This window comes from Macaca nemestrina, chromosome 15, assembly GCF_043159975.1.
Source record: "Macaca nemestrina isolate mMacNem1 chromosome 15, mMacNem.hap1, whole genome shotgun sequence".
Taxonomy (NCBI): Eukaryota; Metazoa; Chordata; class Mammalia; order Primates; family Cercopithecidae; genus Macaca; species Macaca nemestrina.
In genome coordinates this window covers 13,303,085-13,323,953 of record NC_092139.1, presented here as the reverse complement: position 1 = coordinate 13,323,953, position 20,869 = coordinate 13,303,085, and the positions used below count along the sequence as shown (strand labels likewise).

The window sequence follows — 20,869 nt, the reverse complement described above, 5'->3', positions numbered from 1 at the left end:
CAGAGCCAATTCCCAGGACTTCACCTGGGATCTCATTGCTGACAGCTCCTGAGATAACATCTGCAGCCAGGATCTGGTTTCTTAGTTGAGACCACGTGGCCACGTACCTCCCAATCTCTTGCCTTTCCACAGAGGTGAGATCATGGTTCATCCAAGAAGGCCCACGGGTACATCAGACTCAACACTTCCGCTTCCAAAATGGAACTCGTCCTCCCTGCCCAACCTCATCCCCACACAGACCTCCTCTCCTGCGTGCTAAAGCTCAGCTGGCCAAGCGCACGACGTGAACTAAACAATCTCAACGCTCAACCTCTTCTCCTTCCCCATCCACAGCAGCTCCAGAAAAACAGCAGCAGCCCCTGCCCCTTACTGAGCACTTCTGGTGCTAAGCTTACTTGCTTTAATTCATTCAGACTTTACCTTTGCGGTAGGCACTGTCCCTGCTTTTCAGGTGGGGATAGATGAGGGAGACTTTCAGCAGGTGACACTGCCGGTGAGTAGCAGAGCTGCCCGGGTGGCACGCAGCCTGCCTGGTGGCTGGCCCTGCCACCTGCATTCTTAATGCCTCTCTACACCACTACATCCCATCAAACCTCAGTGACATCTGCCTTCTAAACCACTCCCCGACGCATCCCTGCATCTCCCTTCCCACTGCCACAGCCTTACTTAATACCCTTTTTGTTGTTTTTTGCAAAGGCGTCATCAAACCCTTTTAAAATAAATTCTGCCTCCTGTTATGCTTCCAGCTGTGAGAATGCAGTTATCACACCCCGGTCACATGTCCAGCCCATCCCAAAAGGATGATTTGTGTGAGACTGGAAGCAGCATTCTTTGCCTAAGACAATCTGCTTCCACCCACCAGAAGTTGTCTTACTAATGTGTAAACTGGTGATTTGTCCAATATGAATGGTAGCCCTCAGAGAAGGTGCCCTTGTGCAGTGCACAATCCCTCCAACTGGACAACCCACCTCTTATGTTCTCGGATTGTTCTAAGGACAATAAACAAACAGACAAACATCAACACCCCTTTGAAGTAACCTACTGAAATCATGTCAGTTAAGGAAAAAGAAAATTGGTTCTAGTATCCAAAATAAGTGTCCCAAGTTATTTGAGCTAATTTCCTTCTAACAACACATTTGTTTCATTAATTATCGCTTAATCTGATATTTTCCTACTTCAGATCAGCATCTTTTCTACCACATACCCACTGAAAAAGACACTGACAGTGCACCAAAGAAAGAATACACCTGGTGAATAAACAAAACGCTATGCCTCTCATAGCAAGGAAATGCAAAGTAGAAAGAAGTACCAATTCCACAATGATTTTTTTGGGGGTGAAACTATGACTGACATGACAGAAACGTCAATTTGTAGATTTCTGGAAGGTAATTTAGCAATATGTATTTAAAGTCTTCAGAATGACTCTCCAAAATTCCACTGCTAGGAATAAACCCTAAATAGACTAAAAAGATATACATATAGATTCATGTACAAGATTTATTAATCCTAGAAGATGATTAACTGCAGAACTACTTATAATAAAAATACAAGTAGCCAATATTAATTGGCTTATGCTGTACTTGTCGCTATTAGAATTACGTGACATGTATGAGTTCATTTAACCTCCATGACAACTCTATGGGGTAAGAAATTGTGTTACTATCATTTTATACATGAGGAAATTAAGGCACAGAAAGGTTAGGTAATATGCCTCGGATCACAGAGCAAGCACATAGCAAAGCCAGAATTTGAACCCAAGATATCCAGGGCCAGAGAATGCATGCTTTATCACTTTGCTGTTTGGCCTCCCTTCTTGATAACAGCAAAAAGTTTTTTAAATTTCCTTCCTTATGTAAAAAAGTAATTTTTCAAAAAGGGTTGAGGGTGGGGATAATCTTATTTTCTGTCAAAATGACCTAGAAGAGTTAAAATGTAGAATGGCACATTCATGCCATGGTGAACGGTGTGGCCATCACAATCCCTGAAGATACGCTGAGTGAAAAGAGCAGGGTATAAAACTGCCCGGTGGGATCCACCCTCCAAAACCAATGTTGTGTGGAAGAAAGAGATGGTCACTTTTGAATGGTTCTGGGGGACAGAGAAAGAGCTCAGAAATCCACCGACCTGTGGTCTTCTCAGTAAACACGACTTTGGACTCCGCTGTAAAGTTCTGGCCCGTGAGGATCATTTGCTGGCCGCCGTAGACCAGGCAGCTGTCCGTGTCTTGTCTTTCAACCATGGGCAGCTCGTGAGCAGATCGCTGGGCTGCAGGCAAAAGAGAGAGAAGTCACTGTGACGAGGGGAGATGTCTGCTCAAAAGAGGAGGTCTGATTTCATGGTACTGAGACATGACATGCTCTGTCCACCTGTGTCACCTGTTGTTATCTAAAATGTGGAACCATCACCCCTGACAATCAATGACTGTACAAATGTTATGCCTTGTGAAAGTGCTCTAAGTCATTTGAGCTAATTTCCCTCTAACAACACATTTCGTTTTCATGAATCAAGGGACAGAGGCCTGTTCTCCTTACAGGAAGCCAGAGGCTGCCTGTTGTCCTTATAAGGAGGACAGGTACATGAGAATTGGTTTTCTTTATTCTCTTACAAAAGGATGGGCAAATCAACTTCTCTATGAGGTTTCCTTTGTTAAAGTATATCCTTTCTTTGTACATTTGATGTCAGTCAAAACATGAAGGCATCATGTATGCTAAGCTTGGGATATAGTACCTGAAGGTTTAGACATATTGCCTTTGGAATTCATTTATGATCTTTAACATAGTCTTTAAGATATCCGTGATCTACCCTCTTAATGTCCTTTTCTAGAACTCTCCCTCATTCACTCTGCTCCAGCCACACTTCTAGAACAATCTGTCTCTCACACATACTCAGCACACTCCTACCTTTGAGCATCTGCACTTTCTAGTGTCTGTCCTCCCCAGTAACCTACATGGCTCCCTTCTCCACTTCTTGCAGGTCTCTACTCAACTGTCACCTCCTCTGAGAGGCTTCTTTAACCCACCCCACCCCCTCCCCAGAGTTAAAACAGCAGTACCCAGCCTGGTCCCTCTCTCTCATTCTCTGTCACCTTTGCTTTCTCTGTCCTACTTTGCTTTTCTCCGTAGAGCTTTTCACTTTCAGATACATTATATATAGCTTGTATCGGTTTATCTTCTTTCATCTTTCCCCTACTAGCATGTAAGCCCAGGAAGGAGGGGCTTTGTTTTGTGTACTGCTGTAAGCCTAGGCCAGGAATAGTGCCGAGAACCTAGGAGGACATAGTAGTTGGTGGGTGGGTGGATGGATGGATGAGTGGATGGGTGGGTGGGTGGATGGATGGATGGGTGGGTGGGTGTGTGTGTGTGTGGGTGGGTGGATGGGTGGGTGGATGGGTGGGTGGGTGGATGGGTGGGTGGGTGGGTGGGTGGATGGATGGGTGGGTAGGTGGATGGATGGGTGGGTGGGTGGATGGATGGATGGGTGGGTGGGTGGGTGTGTGTGTGGGTGGGTGGATGGATGGGTGGGTGGGTGGGTGGATGGGTGGATGGGTGGGTGGGTGGGTGGATGGGTGGGTGGGTGGATGGATGGGTGGGTGGGTGGATGGATGGGTGGGTGGGTGGGTGGGTGGGTGGGTGGATGAATGGATACGGATATGTCTGTATCTCCCAATATGTATTCTCAATACATCTATTTATATCTATGTCCTCATCTATATTTGTAATAAATGAAAAAATGGAGGCACAGGAAAGGCCTCTGCTGAGCACTAAACCAGAATGCTATACCTGAATGCTCATAGCAACCCTCTGAGGAAGGAAATATTAAAATGATTCGCATTTGACTGGGGAGAAAACCAAAGCTAAGAGAAGTAAGGTCACCACTTGGCCAAGGATCCACGGTGAAGCTTAGATTTGAACCCTCAAAAGTAGGTTTCTCCAGCTCCAGAGCCCAATCTCTTAGGTTAACTAGTCAGTCACCTATTCCAGAAGCCAGGCTGCAGAAAAGAATGAAAACCTGCTCCAGCCATCTTCCCAGAGCAGGCAAGAAACAGGTCCCAGCCACAGCCAGGGCCCCGCCTCCTTAGGCCTCTCTCCTTCCAGCGTGGGCCAAGAGGCCGGGCCCGCCCCCCCGGGGTGAGTCAGTCTGAGCTCTTGGCATTCCTCCCCAAGCCCAGAGAACTGGGCAGAGGGCCAGCCCCTTCCATGCCAGGAGCCTGCAGACCTCCCCATCCGGGAGCCTGGGCAGTAACTGCGTGAGGCCCACAGACCAATTCTAACCCTTCCCTCCTGCCTTGCCTGGGCCTCCAGGCCACTGGCATCCCCCTGCATCTGCTGGGGCCACTCAGTGGAGCAACGATGCACTTGGCAACATTTCAGGAGTCACTGTGCACCAGCCAGAGGTTTCCAGACACTCCACCTTGAAAGTGCCATCCAGCAGCGACTCAGACCAATCCCCTGATGGCTTTTCCCAACCCCAGCTCAGCCCAGGCGCCCTCTGTTCCCAGAGACCCGCCTGCAGGCGCTGCCCCAGGGGCTGCCGGCTACAAGGATAGATTACAAAGATCTCTCCGCAGAAGCGGCTAATCTCTCCCACATGGGCTGGGTTATTAATCCGTTCTTTCAATATCAAAGTTTTGTGATGACTTCCTAATTGAGCTGCCACAAATGAGATTTATTAGCAGCAAGAACAGCAGCTGCAGGTTCAGGCTTTGAAGATCTGCCTTTGATGAAATTGGGGAGCAGCTGGGGGCTTTTGGCCCCAGGGATGGGTGGGGCAGTGGCTAGAGCATCCCACCCGTTTTACAGGTGGAAAGCCTGAGTCATCGCTACTGGGCAAGCCAGCCCAAGGCTTGTGGCCAGGCGGGCTGGGGACTGGAAGGGGCTGCAAGCTCTCAGTGCCGGGCGGGAGGCTGGCGCGGACAGTTGAGCTGTGAATCACTGCACACTGCTGTGAACACAGCTCCTCTTTCCTGCGGCAGCCTCATTGCTTCTCCCTTCAAAGCCTCATATTCTCAGCAACCAACAGATTCAACCTTTGCCAAGTCTGCATTTCCTACCTCCCTACCTGAAGGAAAACTTTTTTTTTTTTTTAAATGAAAATCTAAAGAGACAGAAAAAAGAAAAAACAGTGAGAGTCTAGTCCAGCTGCCTGTACGCCTTTAACTGTATTCTAGTCTCACAACTCTAAGTGCGGGTCAGAGGTGCTGGCATCACTGGAGAGCTTGTTAGACATTCAGTACACCTCAGGCCCCACCCCAGACCTACCGAGCCCAGATCTGCAGTTTTACAAGGAGCCCATGTGATTCCTGTGCACTATCACGTTTGAGAAGCTCTGTTTAGCCCTGGCCAGTTCGAATGGGAAGTTAAAAATACTGACACCCACACCCTCCCCTCCTTTTTTTTTTTTTTGTGAAACACGCTCTCACTCTGCCACCCAGGCAGGAGTACAGTGGTGGCATCATGGCCACTGCAGCCTCCACCTCCTGGGCTCAAGTGATCCACCTCAGCCTCCCGCGTACCTGGCATTACAGGTGTGTGCCACCACATCCTACTTATTTTTGTAGAGACAGGGTTTTGCCATGTTGCTGAGGCTTGTCTTGAACTCCTGGGCTCAAGCGATCTGCCTGCCTCGGCCTCCCAAAGTGCTGGGATTATAGACCTGAGCCACCATGTCCGGCCCACAGTCCAGTTCTAAAGCAAGGTTTCTCAACCTTGACACCATTGCCATTTGGAGCTGGATAATTCTTTGTTGCTAGCAGGCAAGGGGTGTCCTGGGCATTGTACAATGTTTAGCAGCATCCCTGGGTTCTACCTTTCAGATGCAAGGAGCACCCCACCCCCCGGTTGTGACAACCAAGATTGTCTCCAGACAAGGCTGGATATCCCCTGGGGAAGAGGGGTGCAAAATCATCCCTGGTTGAGAACGGCTGTTCTAGAGATTCTGACTTAAATGATCTGAGGATGAGGACACGAGCATCGTTTTTATCCTTAAAAAAAAAAAAAAAAAAATCTTCAAGCCAGGTACAGTAGTTCATGCCTGTAATCCCAGCACTTTGGGAGGCTGAGTCAGGCAGATCACAAGGTCAGGAAATCAAGACCATCCTGGCCAACATGGTGAAACCCCGTCTCTACCAAAACTCCAAAAAAAAAAAAAAAAAAAATTAGCTGGGTGTGGTGGCACGCATCTGTAGTCCCAGCTACTCAGGAGGCTGAGGCAGAAGAATTGAACCGGGGAGGCGGAGGTTGCAGTGAGCCGAGATCACGCCACTGCACTCCAGCCTGGCAACAGAGCGAGACTCTGTCTCAAAAACAAAAACAATCTTCAAATGATTCCAAGAGGCCACAGCCAGGTTTGATCTGTGGTACCATCACTACAGGACAATGCAGGGCCCTGGGAGCTGCAAGAGAATACATCATTAACTGCTACTCGGGCTCTGGGGTCAGAAAGCCATGGTTTTGAGTCCTGCATCTGCCATCCCTGTTCTGTGACCCTGGGCAAGTCACTTCACCTCTCTGAGTTACAGATGCCTCCTCTGTAAAGTCCTAACAGTACCTGCCCTCATCAAGACCCTGCATATGAATATATGGATGCGGCCAGTACATAGATGGTAAAATATCAAATATCAACCCAAATGGATACATGGATAAACAAAGCATGGTATATCCATGCAGAATATTACTCAGCCACAAAAAGGAATGCAGTGCTATTCCATGCCATAACATGGGTGGACCTTGAAACCATTAGGCGAAGTAAAAGGAGCCAGACACAAAAGGACAAATAGCATGCGATCCCATTTATGTCAATTGGCCAGAACGGGCAAATGCAGAGACGGAGAGCAGATCGGGGCTTGCTGGGGGTGGAAATTGGGCAGTGGCTGCTAATATAGGAGGCGTTTCTTTCTCTGGTGATAAAAAAAAAAGTTCTGCAGGCCAGATGGGGTTTTCTCAGCCTGATGTCACTCTGTCCAGGTTCAAGTTCTGTCTTCATAAGTTTACTAGCTGCATGGCCTTCGAGTGGCAGCTCTCTGTGCCTCAGTTTCCTCATAAGCAAAAATGATAAAGTTTGGTCGGGCGCAGTGTCTCACGCCTGTAATCCTAGTACTTTGGGAGGCTGAGACAGGCGGCTCACCTGAGGTCAGAAGTTCGAGGCCAGCCTGACCAATATGGTTAAACCCCATGTCTACTAAAAAATACAAAAATTGACCTGGCCTGGTAGCATGTACCTGTAATCCCAGCTACTCAGGTGGCAGAGATGGGAGAATCACCTGAACCCAGGAGGCGGAAGTTGCAGTGAGCAGAGATCGTGCTACTATACTCCAGGCTGGACAACAAAGCAAGACTTCATCTCAAAAAAAAAAAAAGTTCTGCAACTACAGAGTAGTGGCAGTTGCACAGTATTGTGAATGTACTTCATGCACTGAATTGTATACTTTAAAATAGCTAAAAGGGTAAATTTTATGTGTATTTTACCACAATAGGAGAAAATACCCTATATAAAGCAAAACGGCCCCTGCTTAGCACACAGTAACAGCGTGAGACATGATAGTCTTTGCTATCGTTGACTTTCAAAAATGCCCCTCTTTTTCTTGCTAAGTTATTTTCAAAACATTTTTATTTGTTTAAACCCTTAAATCATAGCCCTACAGCAAGGAAGACACTGTTACTCCCATCTAGAGAGGAGAGGACAGATGCTCGGCTTCAGTGAAGGGCAGCACCTGCTCTTGGTGAAGGCCATAGTGTTGGACACTCCCCTGGGTGATCCTTGTAGCAGTTTTCACAGCTCTGAGCCTCAGTCTCCCCATCTGTAAAATGGGGCTGTTAGTAGTCCCACTTCACAGGTTATTATGAGGATTAAACAAGTTCATCAAAAGCGCTTCTGGCTTAATAAACACGGGTCAGCAAGGTTAGCAACACTGAAAGCTGTAGCTTCTGAGAGGCTGTATGTGCTAGCCACAGACATTGTTGTCTTATATATTTTACCATATTTGTACCAAACACATGCATGTGTGTACACAGGTCACCTCTGTGGTCACTGCTGTTCTGGGTGAATCCTGAGCCATAACCCAGGTTTCTTCTTTTTTTTTTTTTTTTTAATAGAGACTGGATATTGCCATGTTGCCTAGGCTGATCTCAAAACACCTGAGCTCTGGTGATCCACACACATCGACCTCCCAAAGTGCTGGGATCATAGGCATGACCCACTACGCCCGGCTCAGGTTTCTTGACCCCGATTGCCAGTGTTTCTCAAAGTGTGGCTCCCAGGTCACCTGGAGCAGAACCTTCCCCCACCAACACAGGGTCAGAAGGTGCTAGATAAAAATGCAGATGACCAGTCCACATCCCTCACCCACTGTGCCCCAATCTCTTGGGCAGAAGCCAGACATTTGCATTTTAACAATCTTTCTGGGTGACTTGTCACGCACATTTGCTTAAGAGCCAAGTTCCACACTTAAGAGGCCACCTGAGGACGGGGAACTCCTCCAGGGCAGGTCCCAGTCTTCAGAGAACCCAGAGGCAAAGTCATTCGCTTTTGAAAGAGGAACTGAAGCCAGCGCACAGCAGCCCAAATTACCCTCCTGAGCTCTACTTCTCTATTGCTCTCTGATGCAACCTCCTTATCACCTATGGCTGCTAAATAGGGTGACAGGTCCAGGGTGGCCGGGAGGGCTCTCAGGAAGCCCAGTGGGCCTCCCAGGCTTGCGCCCACCCTCCTCATCAGCCCCCCTTTCTCCCATTCATTTCTGAGATTGCAGACAATCCAAACCGCACAGCCTGCAGTTTTCCAACCAAACCAGGCACCTTTCTTTTAAAGTCATCTTTGAGGGCCTGGCTCAGGCCTGCGGGGGAAGTCTTGACCTCTGCTCCAGCTTAAGCTTCAAGGTGGCCCCTGCAAAGGGACTTCCCCAGGCTTCCCTCCTGCCCCTGGATTCTGGCACGTCATAAAGTGGCTCAGGGGGCTCTTGTATTTTACGAGCTCTGAATCAACAGGACGCTGTTGGTTTAACCAGTTTGGGTGTTTACTTTCTCTTGCAACAGTGCCCACCTGCAGCACAGCAGCGGCCACTGCAAAGGTTCAGCGAAGAAAACTTATACCAGCACAGGGTCCCCCACATCAGACCAAGTGGGCCTGGAAATGGGATGTTATTGCCCGACTATCTGAAATTTGCCATCAAGCCGGGTGGCCAAGAATTATGATCTATCCAAGAACCTTAGGAGAGACTGGTTAGAGAAATTCGCTCCTGCAGAGAGGGCAGGTTCTGTTAATAACAGTGAACAGGCTGGGCATGGTGGCTCACCCCTGTAATCCCAGCATTTTGGGACACCAAGGTGGGCAGATCACTTGAGGTCAGAAGTTCGAGACCAGCCTGGCCAACATGGTGAAACCCCATCTCTACTAAAACTACAAAAAAAGTTAGCTGGGCGTGGTGGTGCGTGCCTGGAATCCCAGCTACTTCGGAGGCTGAGGCAAGAGAATTGCTTGACCTGGGAGGTGGAGGCTGCAGCGAGTTGAGATTGCACCACTGCCCTCCAGCCTGGGTGACAGAGCAAGACTCTGTCTCAACAATGAAAATAAGTTTAAATTTAAAAATTAACAGGCCGGGTGGGATGACTCATGCCTGTAATCCCAGCACTTTGGGAGGCTGAGGCTGGCAGATCACCTGAGGTCAGGAGTTTGAGACCAGCCTGGTCAACATGATGAAACCCCATCTCTACTAATACAAAAAAAAAAATAGCTGGGCGTGGTGGCATGCACCTGTAATCCCAGTCACTCAGGAGGCTGAGGTAGGAGAACTGCTTGAACCTGGGAGGCAGAGGTTGCAGTGAGTTGAGATTGTGCCCCTGCCCTCCAGCCTGGGTGACAGAGAGTGACTCTGTCTGAAAAAAATAAAAATAAGTAACAGCAGACGAGTACAAATGCTATAAAGACTACAGATTGCAGGCACATCATATACACATTTTAAAAAATATTCTGAAACACCCACACCATGAAGCAATTTAGGGTTCACAGATAAAAGTAACATTCTAATGTTGGGACTTTGAGCAAGACACTTAATTTCTTTGCCTCTGTTTTTCATCTATAAAATGGGAATATCACAGCACTAACCTCTCTGGGCTGCCTGCAGATTAAATGAGCTAATCCACGGGACTGCATGGTATCTCATCAGGACTCAGTGAATGTTAGTTGTGTTTATTTTTATTGCTAAACTTCATGAGACCACAAAGCAGCAATCATTCCCATTTTAGAGTAGAAGACATTGATCCTCCCAGAGAAGGAATAAGCTCAGGAGCTCACAGCGAATGGAGAGGCAGAATTTGGACCTACACTGTGGGATTCCACTACCCCACGGGTCCCCCTGCAGTGAAATGGAGGACTTCGTGGGAAAGACACCGGCCAGCCCACTGGTCATCGTTCTGGCCCAAGCACTGAGCAACCCTGGCCTCGGCGCTCCAGCTGCTGTAAGCCCTTCTTGTCTCTGTATCAGGCCCCATCCTTGGCTGTGAGCCTGGTCTGGCTGGGCCTGGCTTGGCCCAGAATGTGCTGTTGACTCAGGCATCTCCCGGGAGAGGCTGTGAGTGGGGCCAGCAGACAGGCCCCTCAGCCTCCACTCTGGCTGTTCCCTGGGTCTTCCCTGGGAAGTGGGAGAGTGGAGGGGAACCAAAATCTCCCTTATTGTGGGGCTCACCTCTTTGAGGGAACCACTAAGGTCCACGGCAAGGGAGTGGGGCATGATGTGTGCAAATGCATGGGACGCACAGTGAGTGACGAAGCTCTAGCTGTGGGCCTCGGTGGGGCGGCCTCGGCTTCAGCTTTCTCATATGGAGAAATGCAGTGGTAGGGCCCCCCTGTGAGACTTTCCTAGCTCATCCGCCCCACAGCACATCAGGCAGAGTAGGAGCTGCTGTCTCTCCTCCGATCGGATCATTACTCTCCCATTCCAATGTACGAACAGGCACCCTCTTCAGAATATTCCCAGACCCAGCGGGAATATTCTCAATGATCCAGAGCTCACCAGCCCCTAACCTGATGAGCTCTGGATCACTGAGGAACCCAGGCAGCCTGGACAGAGAAAAGAGCACAGCTTGAACCCCAGCTCTGCCCCTGCCTTGCCAGCCGTGGGACTGTAGCAAGTCACTCATCCTTCGGAGCCTCAGCCTGCAGGCGCCCACACCCTGCAAGGGTGCTTTTCTGTGCCTCCATCACTGGCATGTAATCAAATGCTTCTGAACAAATGAACTGAGCAAGCATTTAAGATGGGCCTTCTGAGGTTATGATGAGGATGGAAATGAGTTAACCTCAGTGCATTTGTGGGCACGCCGTAGGTGTTCAGAAGGGCCCTCTGCCTTCCCAGCTCCCTCATAACTAGCCCAGTAAAGGGCTGGGCAGGTAACTGTTTCAATCAGCACAGAAGCCACCCCAATCCTGGGCTCTCCAAAAAAAACAACTTTCCTCCACTCACTCATCAGCCGGCCCACCCCACTGGGCCAGATAACTATCGGGGTTCCTTCCCAGCAGCAGGGTGTGTTACAGGCTGTCTGCTCACCTGAAACAATGAATGTTTGCTCGACTCTCACACCAGCCTACTGCTTCCTGGGTTTCAGACTCCTGCAGTGACAGGGTAGCAGCCAGAGGTACGTAAAGCCTGCTTTACAGAACTACGTGAGGGCTGCAGGCAAGACAATGAGATCCGTCCACACTGGGCCACCACAAAGGAGGCACTTGAGTTACGCTGTGGGATCACGTCTGGCACTTCCTGTGTGAGGCACACATGCATTGAACCACTACCGCGAGGGAGGTACTATTATTCTTCCCATTTTACAGATAGGGAAAGTGAGGCATAGAGTGTTTAAGTAACCTTGCCAGGACTAAGTAGCCAGTAAGTGGCAGAGGCAGGATTTGAACCCAAGCTACCTGCCCCAGAGCCCACACTCCTAACCGCCACTCTAAACTGCTTCTCCCCGTCATGCGACTTTCTGGCGCTTCTGAAATAGGGCTTCTTGGTCATTTGTCTTGGAGAGCAGAGGCTGACAAAGGCCTGGCCAACCTGCTCTCTGTCCAGTGCTCCAGTTTCATCCAAGATTTACCACTATAGGATCTTGAGGGAGGCAATCTAGTGCCGGGGGTGGTGGGGGGATTGGGGGGTAGGGGGTGGGTGAACAGGTGCCCACAGCCCCCTGGAGGCCCCTGAGCTGGTCTCTGATTTATAATGAGATGATACTACCCTTTGGGTTTCTGGCCCATATAAATCTATCACTCAATATGTAGCTCAGCCTTGATGCCCCGAGGCTCAGTGGGATGCGATGTCACCGCTGGCTTGCCCCTCACTAGCTGGATGGCCGCGGGCAAGTTCACTTCTCCATGCTACAGTTTTTCCAGCCTCTTCTCATACTGATTCAGCCACAATACAGAAGGTGCTTGACACACAGTAGGTGATTAATAACTGTTCATTTCTCTACACCTCTTCCCTGTCCTGTCCCTCTCATCTTCTTTCTTCCTTCATTCTGCCTTCAAGTATTGATTAGCACCTACTATGTGCTAGGCTGTGTGCTAAATGAATATTAAAATAGAAATCACAGCTGGGCGTGGCAGGTCAGGCCTGTAATCCCAGCACTTTGGGAGGCTGAGGCAGGTAGATCACCTGAGGTCAGGAGTTCGAGACCAGCCTGGCCAACATGGTGAAACCCTGTCTCTATTAAAAATACAAAAATTCGCCAGATGTGGGAACGGGCTCTTGTAGTCCCAGCTACTCAGGAGGTTGAGGAACGAGAATTGCTTGAACCCGGGAGACAGAGGTTGCAGTGAGCCAAGATCATGCCACTGCACTCCAACCTGGGTCACAGAGTGAGACTCCATCTCAAAAAACATAATGTCAGCCCCCTACTTGGAACCCACGGCTTCCCATCTTAGAATAAAATCCAAATTCCCCACCTTGGGCTCAGACCTCACCTCTGACCCCTTGCCCCACCTATAGCACTCCACACAGTCTCCTGGGGTACCTTCCTCCTCCCTGGAGACCCCGAGCTTATCCCTGCCTCAGGGCCTTTGTACTGGCTATACTTCCCCATGGACCAATCACTCAGGTCTGGGTGAACAAGCTCCATCCTCACAGAGGCCTTCCCTGATTGGCATGACACACACACATTTAACCAGCCTAGCCAACATGGTGATGTTGCTGTTCCCGCACCAAGCCACCAACCCGTGGTCCTTGTTATTTTTGTCATGACACTAGGCTCTCAAGTGCTGTCTTTGCTTGTTTATTGTCTGCCTTCCCCACTAGAATGTAACCTTTGTGAGGGCAGGGACTTTGTTTTGTCCAGTGCTCTATCCCTAGTGCCCAGAACAGTATATATCACATGCCAAATGTATTTTTAATTGAAAGAATAAATATTGGGAAGTCCACGATAATGACGTGAGTCATTTCAGCTTCCAGCAGGAGCAGCTGAACAAAATAAGCTGAACAAGATAAGATGCACAAAGTAAAGCACAGTCAACATGCCATCTGGGCCTCCCTAATTCTTTTGTTTGTTTTGAGATGGACTCTCACTCTGCAGCCCAGGCTGGAGTGCAGTGGTATGATCTTGGCTCACTACAACCTCCGCCTCCCAGGTTCAAGTGATTCTCATGCCTCAGCCTCCCAAGTAGCTGGGATTACAGGCATGCACCACCACACCTGGCTAACTTTTGTATTTTTAGTAGAGACGGGGTTTCGCCATGTTGGCCAGGCTGGTCTCGAACTTCTGACCTCAAGTGATCTGTCCACTTCAGCCTCCCAAGCTGCTAAGATTCCAGGCATGAGCCACCACACCTGGCCCGGGCCTCCCTAATTCTAAGGGTTTCCTGAAGAAATGCTGCACTAGCACCCAACTCCCAACTAGACCCAGGAGGGTAAAGTAAGGGATAAAATGGAAGGCGTGCAGGAAGCATTGGGGTCGTAGGTTTTCTAATTTTTGCTTTCAGGAAAAAAAAAAAAAAAAAAAATCATAAGAAATAGCTGAATTTCCATAGGGAAAACAATGGAACTGGACCCTACCCCACACCATACACAAAAACCAACCTGCATGGATCAGAGCCCCAAACATGAAACCAGAACCGAAAAGCTTCCAGAAGAAAATGTAATGGGTGCAGCACACCAACAAGGCACAAGTATACATATGTAACAAACCTGCACGTTATGCACATGTACCCTACAACTTAAAGTATAATAATAATAAATAAATTAAAAAAAATAAAATAAAATAAAATAAAATAAAATAAAATAAAATAAAAAAAAAAAGAAAATGTAACAGAATGTCTTTGCTGCCTTCAGATAGGCAGAGATTTCCTGGAGGAATGCAAAAAGCACTAATCCCAGACAAAAAGAAAATGTCAAATTGGGCTTCATCAAAATAAAATATGAATGTTCATGAAAAGACACTACCTGGGCCAGGCATGGTGGCTCACGCCTGTAATCACAGCACTTTGGGAGGCCGAGGTGAGCAGATTGCCTGAGGTCAGGAGTTCGAGACTGGCCTGGCCAACATGGTGAAACCCCATCTCTACTAAAAATACAAAAATTATCTGGGCGTGGTGGCAAGTGCCTGTAATCCCAGCTACTCCAGAGGCTGAGGCAGGAGAATCACTTCAGCCTGGGAGGTGGAGGTTGCAGCGAGCTGAGGTTGTGCCATTGCACTCTAGCCTGAGCCACGAGAGTGAGACTTTGTCTCAAAAAAAAAAAAAAAAAAAAAAAAAAGACACAAGACACTACCTGAAAATAAACAGGTAAGCCACAGACAGGGGAAAAATATACACAAATCTGACAAAGGACTTATGTCCAGAATATATAAAGAACTGATGCATATTAACAATAAAAATATGAATAACCCAGTTAAAAATGGGCAAATAGTTGAACAGACACTTTACCAAAGAAGATACATAGGCCGGGCATGGTGGCTCACGCCTGTAATCCCAACACTTTGGGAGGTGGAGGCAGGTGGATGACCTGAGGTCAGGAGTTCGAGACCAGCCTGGCCAACATGGTGAAACCCCATCTCTACTAAAAATACAAAAATTAGCCGGGCATGGTGGCGGGCAACTGTAATCCCAGCTACTCCAGAGGCTGAGGCAGAAGAATCACTTGAAGCTGGGAGGCAGAGGTTGCAGTGAACTGAGATTGCACCATTGCACTCCAGCCTGGGGGACGGACAAGAGCGAGATTCCGTCTCAAAAAAATAATAAAAAAATAGAAGATACACAGATAGCCAACAAGCATCTGAAACAGTAGTCATTAGGGAAATGCACATTAAAACTACAATGAGATCCCATTTCACACTCATTAGAAGGGTTAAAATTTAAAAGACTGACAATACCAAATATTGGTGAGGATGTGGAGCAACTGGAACTCTCATACATCCTTGTTCAGAGTGGAATATGGTGTTGAAAATACATAAATAAAAACATACACATCCAACTCCATTCCTAGGTCATTTACCCAAGAGAAATGAAAGCATTTGCTCACAAAAGGACTTGAATAGGAATGTTCATAGTAGCCTTATCCATAAACCCAAGCACTGGGAACAGACCGAATGTCTATCAATGGTACATAAACAATTGTTATATTCATGCAATTGAATAGTGCTCAGCAATAAATAGGAATGCACTACTGAATCACTCCATAGCAGTGACAGATCTCAAAAATAACATGCTGAGCAAAAACAGCCAGACCCAGAAGGGTACACACTGTATTAATTCCATTCTATAAAGTTCTAGAACAGGGAAGATTAATCAACCGTGATAGAAATCAGAAGAGCGGCTGCCTCCGTGTGTGGGCTTGAGGAGGAGGCCTTGGCTGAAGGGACATGGGAACGTTCAAGAGTGAAGAAAGCGCTGTCTTGAGTGGTGGTTACGTGGGTATATGCGATTGTCAAAAATCACTGAACGCTTACAATCTGTGCAATCTACTTTAATTATACCTCCATAAAAAATATATATGTCACAAAGAGAGGCAGAGAGGGAAAAGAGCATGTGAGAAAATCCATTTTCTAACCCACACCCCATACCCACTCCCAAGCCCCGCAAAATGAGCAAAGTGAATTTACATTCTGTGCCCTGAGCTGGCAGGGCTTTGTGTGAAATTGCTTTACATGTTTTCTGAAATGCACTGAGCAGAGAGGCCCATCTGCTGGGCAGGGAGAAAGCCATGGTGGCTTGGGCGGAACTGCCTAGAGACATGGCTGGGCCTGGAGACACGGCTGGAGAGGTTCTGTTAAGTTATCTCAGGACCAGGTGTGTGCCTGTGGACGTCTCCTATCTCATTGCAGCCTTTTCTCCCCCACTGGGCAGTGTGGAAATACAGGCTGGAGACAGTCACTATGTGCCGAGCCCTGGTAAACATTGCCTGGTTCAGTCTTTATAGGACAGAGACTGACAAGTAAATGGGGCTGTCAGAGCACAAAGTGGGGGACCCCGTACCGTGGAGGGTCAGGGAATGCTTCCTCCTTGAGGAGCCGTCTAAACAGAGGCCTTGGAGGAGGAGGGGTTAGCCAAGCCACTGGAGGATAGGGAGGGGTGGGCTCCAGATAAGCACCTCAAAGTCTGCCCCACATCAGAATCACTGGGAGAGCTCTGAAAGCCCCCATGGCCAGGCCACATCCTGACAACCAAATCAGAGTCTCCGGGGTGGGACCAGGACATCAGTATTTTTTTTTCTTTTCTGAAACAGCATCTAACTTTGTCACCCAAGCTGGAATGTAGTGGTGCAATCTTGGCTCACTGCAGCCTCAACCTCCTGGGTCCAAGCAATCCTCCCACCTCAGGCCTCCAAGTAGCTGGGACTACAGGCACGCACCAACACGCCTGGCTAATGGTTTTTGTAGAGATGGGTTTTCACCATATTGGTCAGGCTGGTCTCCAACTCCTGAGCTCAAGCAATCCTCTAGCTTCAGCCTCCCAAAGCGCTGAGATTACAGACGTGAGCCACCGAGCCTGGCCGGGCATCAGTATTTTTTTAATACAACTCCCGGGTAATTCTAGCATACAGTCAAGCTTGAGAACCTATGTTCTGGGTGGAGGTGACAGTGTGCAAAAGCCAAAAAGTCAGGGAAAGATCCCAATGCATTTGGGAACTGAGGAGCAGATAGGAAGGGAAGCCACGAAATGCAGTTGAGGAAATGTAGTGGGTTACATAGTACCCCCCTACCTGACTCCTCCTCCCTGCAAACCATCCACCCACAAGCTCAGAATGTACCTTATTTGGAACCAGGGTCTTTGCAGATATAATTAAGGTAAGAATGGAGATGAGATCACCCTGGATTAGGTATAAACCAAATAAGTGCATCCTCGTAAGCAACAGAAACAGACACACACAGAGACCCAGAAAAGGCCCGTGTGCAGACAGAGGCAGAGACTGGAGCAATGCAGCCACAAGCCAAGTAAGGCCAGGGAGACCAGCAGGCACCAAAAGCTGGCGGGGATGGCACCGGCGGTTTCTCCCCTGAGCCTCCAGCGGGAACCAACCCCGCCAACACCTTGATTTCAGACTTCTGGCCTCCAAAACAGTGAGAGAATACATTTCTATTGTTTCAAGCCACCTGGTTTGCAGTAATTGGTTATGACAGCCTAGGAAACTAACATAAGAGGGAAGCAGGCGCCAGCTCTACCCCTGCAGGGAAACTGGAGTTGAAGCTGACAACACCAAGAAGGCTGGGCTCAGGCGGGGAATGAGGCTGAGCAGGAGCAGAGGGGAACTGCTCCGTGCCAAGTGGAGAAGGGAGGGCAGGCCCCAGTAGCTGCTGTCTATCATGGATAGTCTTGTTGTTGGGGAAGACGGGGGTGATCCCTCTGACCTCTTCCATGCTCCAGAGAAGTGGGAGGTGCAGTTATCTACATGGAGTGGGAAGGGGTTGGGGCAGCATTGAGAGGTTGGAAGACTGGAGAAGGGTCAGGTCAGTCTTCCCGAGAATACGGAAAGGAGCAGTGGGGGAAGTTGGAAGGATCTCCTCGGCAATGCTAAAGCCCTAGTGGAAATAGAAGACTGCAAACATGAGGGTGCCAGTGTGTGCAAAAGTGAGATTGCAGCTCTGGCCAGCTGGCATGCAAATAAACATAAGGCACCTGCACTTCTAGCAAATCACTCCACCTTCCAAAGAGCAGTCTCTGGTAGTTTGCTCATGTTGTTTCTGCTAGCATCTGAGAACTTACCCTTGATCCCTAAGACGGTACATAAAAGGCATCTCCAAAGTAAATAAGTTAGTCTTGCAAATAAGTACCAGCCCACGAAATGTTTTTCTCACCAACTCACTCTCCCTGTCATTGGAGACTCTTGCTTAGTCAGTATACACTGTCCAAGGGTATACTGTCATTAGTAACAATTTATTTTACAATACTCTGCCAGCCCATGTTACTGACTAATTGCTAATATGTATTTACTGACTACCTCCCTATAGATCATACAGTAAGCTGCCAATAAATATTTACGGACCTACTAGGCACTGGTCTAGGGAAACAGAACAAAGAAGTAAATTAAAATGACAGAAAATTATTAGTGAGAACTAGAGTGGCCAGCTGGTAGCTCAGCTTGGTATTGCAAGAGAGGGTGAGTTATGGGAACCAAAAGAAGAAGGGATTTCATAGAACCAGAAAGTTGGAGACTGGCTTTCCTACCTACCAAGTAAAAACAGGTGAATCACCTTACCAAGAAGTCTCAGTTTCCTTCTCTGTCAAAAGAAGGCGGTGAATCAGGCAAATGCCTTTTTAAAAAGAAAAGAAAACAATTTTCAATGTTCAAATAGCTTTCTAACACCCTGAAGATCTTGCTGGAGGAACATGTGGTTAAGTGATGATCCTCAAAGTCTTAGATCGACATAAGATAAGTTGCCTTGAGAAACCCAAAGAGAGGGAGGATCAGGGGCTCCTGTCCCCACCTTGCTACACACCCCAGTCCCATCCTGGAAAGTGAGTCATTTGCCAGAAAGGGGAGACCTTATCTGCTCAGAGTCCCCCAAATCACTGCAAGTTTCCTTCCAAAAACATCTTGAGAGGTTCAAAACCAAGACTTTGGTGGGGCAGCCATCATGACCAGCATTTGATGGACAGGAGTGGGGTCTACTAAGCTGAGTAGGGGAATTCCAATATTTCTAGTAATGGGGTTTTCAACATGTTTTCCCTTGTTATCTACTATTGGGTCTTTCTCTGCTAAGATCAGAATACAAGCTCACCACCAATTCAGACTGATCCACGTCTTGACTCGAAAGGCTGAAAGAAATTAGAGTGACTCTTCATTCATTTCCAAAGACCAACCAAGACCAAGTTCTGGCTGCTCTCCCAAAAAAGGGACCATCCTCTCCTTCCTGACTTTTCACCATGAGGGCTAGTCTTTCCCAAACTCTTCTGCAGAAAATACACTTTCCCTTTGCATGTTAGTCTTAAGACTTCCTCTGATTAACAGAAGCTATCTGCAGATATTTTCTGACCACAGAGCATTTTGATTTTTTACCATTTTTTAAAATCAGGATATTTTTTGGTTTATTTTTAAAAACCAGATGATTTCCAGCACCAGTTGATACACGCAGCAAAGCACCATGGCACATGTTTACCTATGTAACAAACCTGCACATCCTACACACGTACCTGAGAACTTAAAGTAAAATAAAATAGGCCAGGCAAGGTGGCTCACGCCTGTAATCCCAGCACTTTGGGAGGCTGAGGTGGTGGGTGGATAATCTGAGGTCAGGAGTTCGAGACTAGCCTGGCCAACATGGTGAAAACCCGTCTCTATTAAAAAATACAAAAAATTAGCCAGGCATGGTAGCAGGTGCCTGTCATCTCAGTTACTCAGAGGGCTGGGGTGGGGCAGGAGAATCACTTGAACCCGGAAGGTAAAAGCTGCAGTGAGCCGAGATCACGCCACGGCACTCTGACCTGGACGAGAGAGCAAGACTCCTTCTCAATAACAAAAAACAAGCAAAACATTTGACCACATTGAGTCTATATTCCCATGTGGAAATACTGGCTGCAGTTGAGTAGCAACAGCACATTTAGGTGGGGGAATGTCCCCAATCTCCACTATTCTCTGATGTCTGCCACCCAGCCTACCCCTTCATTTTCACCTCCCTGGCCTCTGTAGGAAGTTGAATTTGTGACACCTAGTTATGGTAAAATGTCCAGCAAAAAGGAAAAAAAAAGAAAAAACCCTGAACCATAATTTAATATGGAACATGTTTATAAGAGCATAAAACAACATATTGTTATAAGAAAGAGACTTTAAAATAATAAAAACAGTTTCTGTTTCTGGAACAATGCCTATTTTTTTCTTCTTTATGCTTTTTTTTTTTCCCTCTCGAGACAGCGTCTCACTCTGTCACCCAGGCTGGAGTGCAGTGGCGCAATCTCAGCTCACCGCAACCTCCACCTCCTGGATTCAAGCGATTCTCCTGCCTCAGCCTCCCAAGTAGTTGGAATTACAGGTGCGCACCACCATGCCCGGCTAATTTTGTATTTTTAGTAGAGATGGGGTTTCACTATGTTGGCCAGGCTGGTCTCGAACTCCTGACCTCAAGTGATCCACCCAAAGTGCTGGGATTACAGGTGTGAGCCACCACACCTGGCCTCTTCTTTCTACTTTTTAAAGTAACTCCTAAACTTTCAAACACTGAGCGGATCATAAGTGTTGTCACATCTAATCGCACAGATTAACTACACAACTGTGTTAACATACAGGTAGACTTTAAACTTAGGTATAAAGTACATAAGAATGAGCTCAAAGCTACTTCTTCTTTTGAAACCTGATAGAAATGTGCCAGGTTTCTGCTCAGTGTCCTTCCAAATGGCAGATCCTGGTCACTTCATATTAGATTCTGAAAATCTTCTGTAATGACACAACCATCTGTCTGGGTGTCCTTAT

General features: G+C 47.8%; 1 protein-coding gene across 6 annotated transcripts in view; it reads right to left on the bottom strand.

Annotated features, from left to right (window-relative positions):
- LOC105470668 (nuclear factor of activated T cells 2) overlaps window positions 1–20,869 on the bottom strand; it is a 177,158-nt gene that overhangs the window by 67,797 nt on the left and 88,492 nt on the right. For all 6 annotated transcript variants that reach the window (XM_011722847.3, XM_011722849.3, XM_011722850.3 and 3 more), the window contains exon 6: window positions 2,125–2,265. In XM_011722847.3, the coding sequence (XP_011721149.2) occupies window positions 2,125–2,265 (141 nt within the window). The remainder of the gene's footprint in view (window positions 1–2,124; window positions 2,266–20,869) is intronic.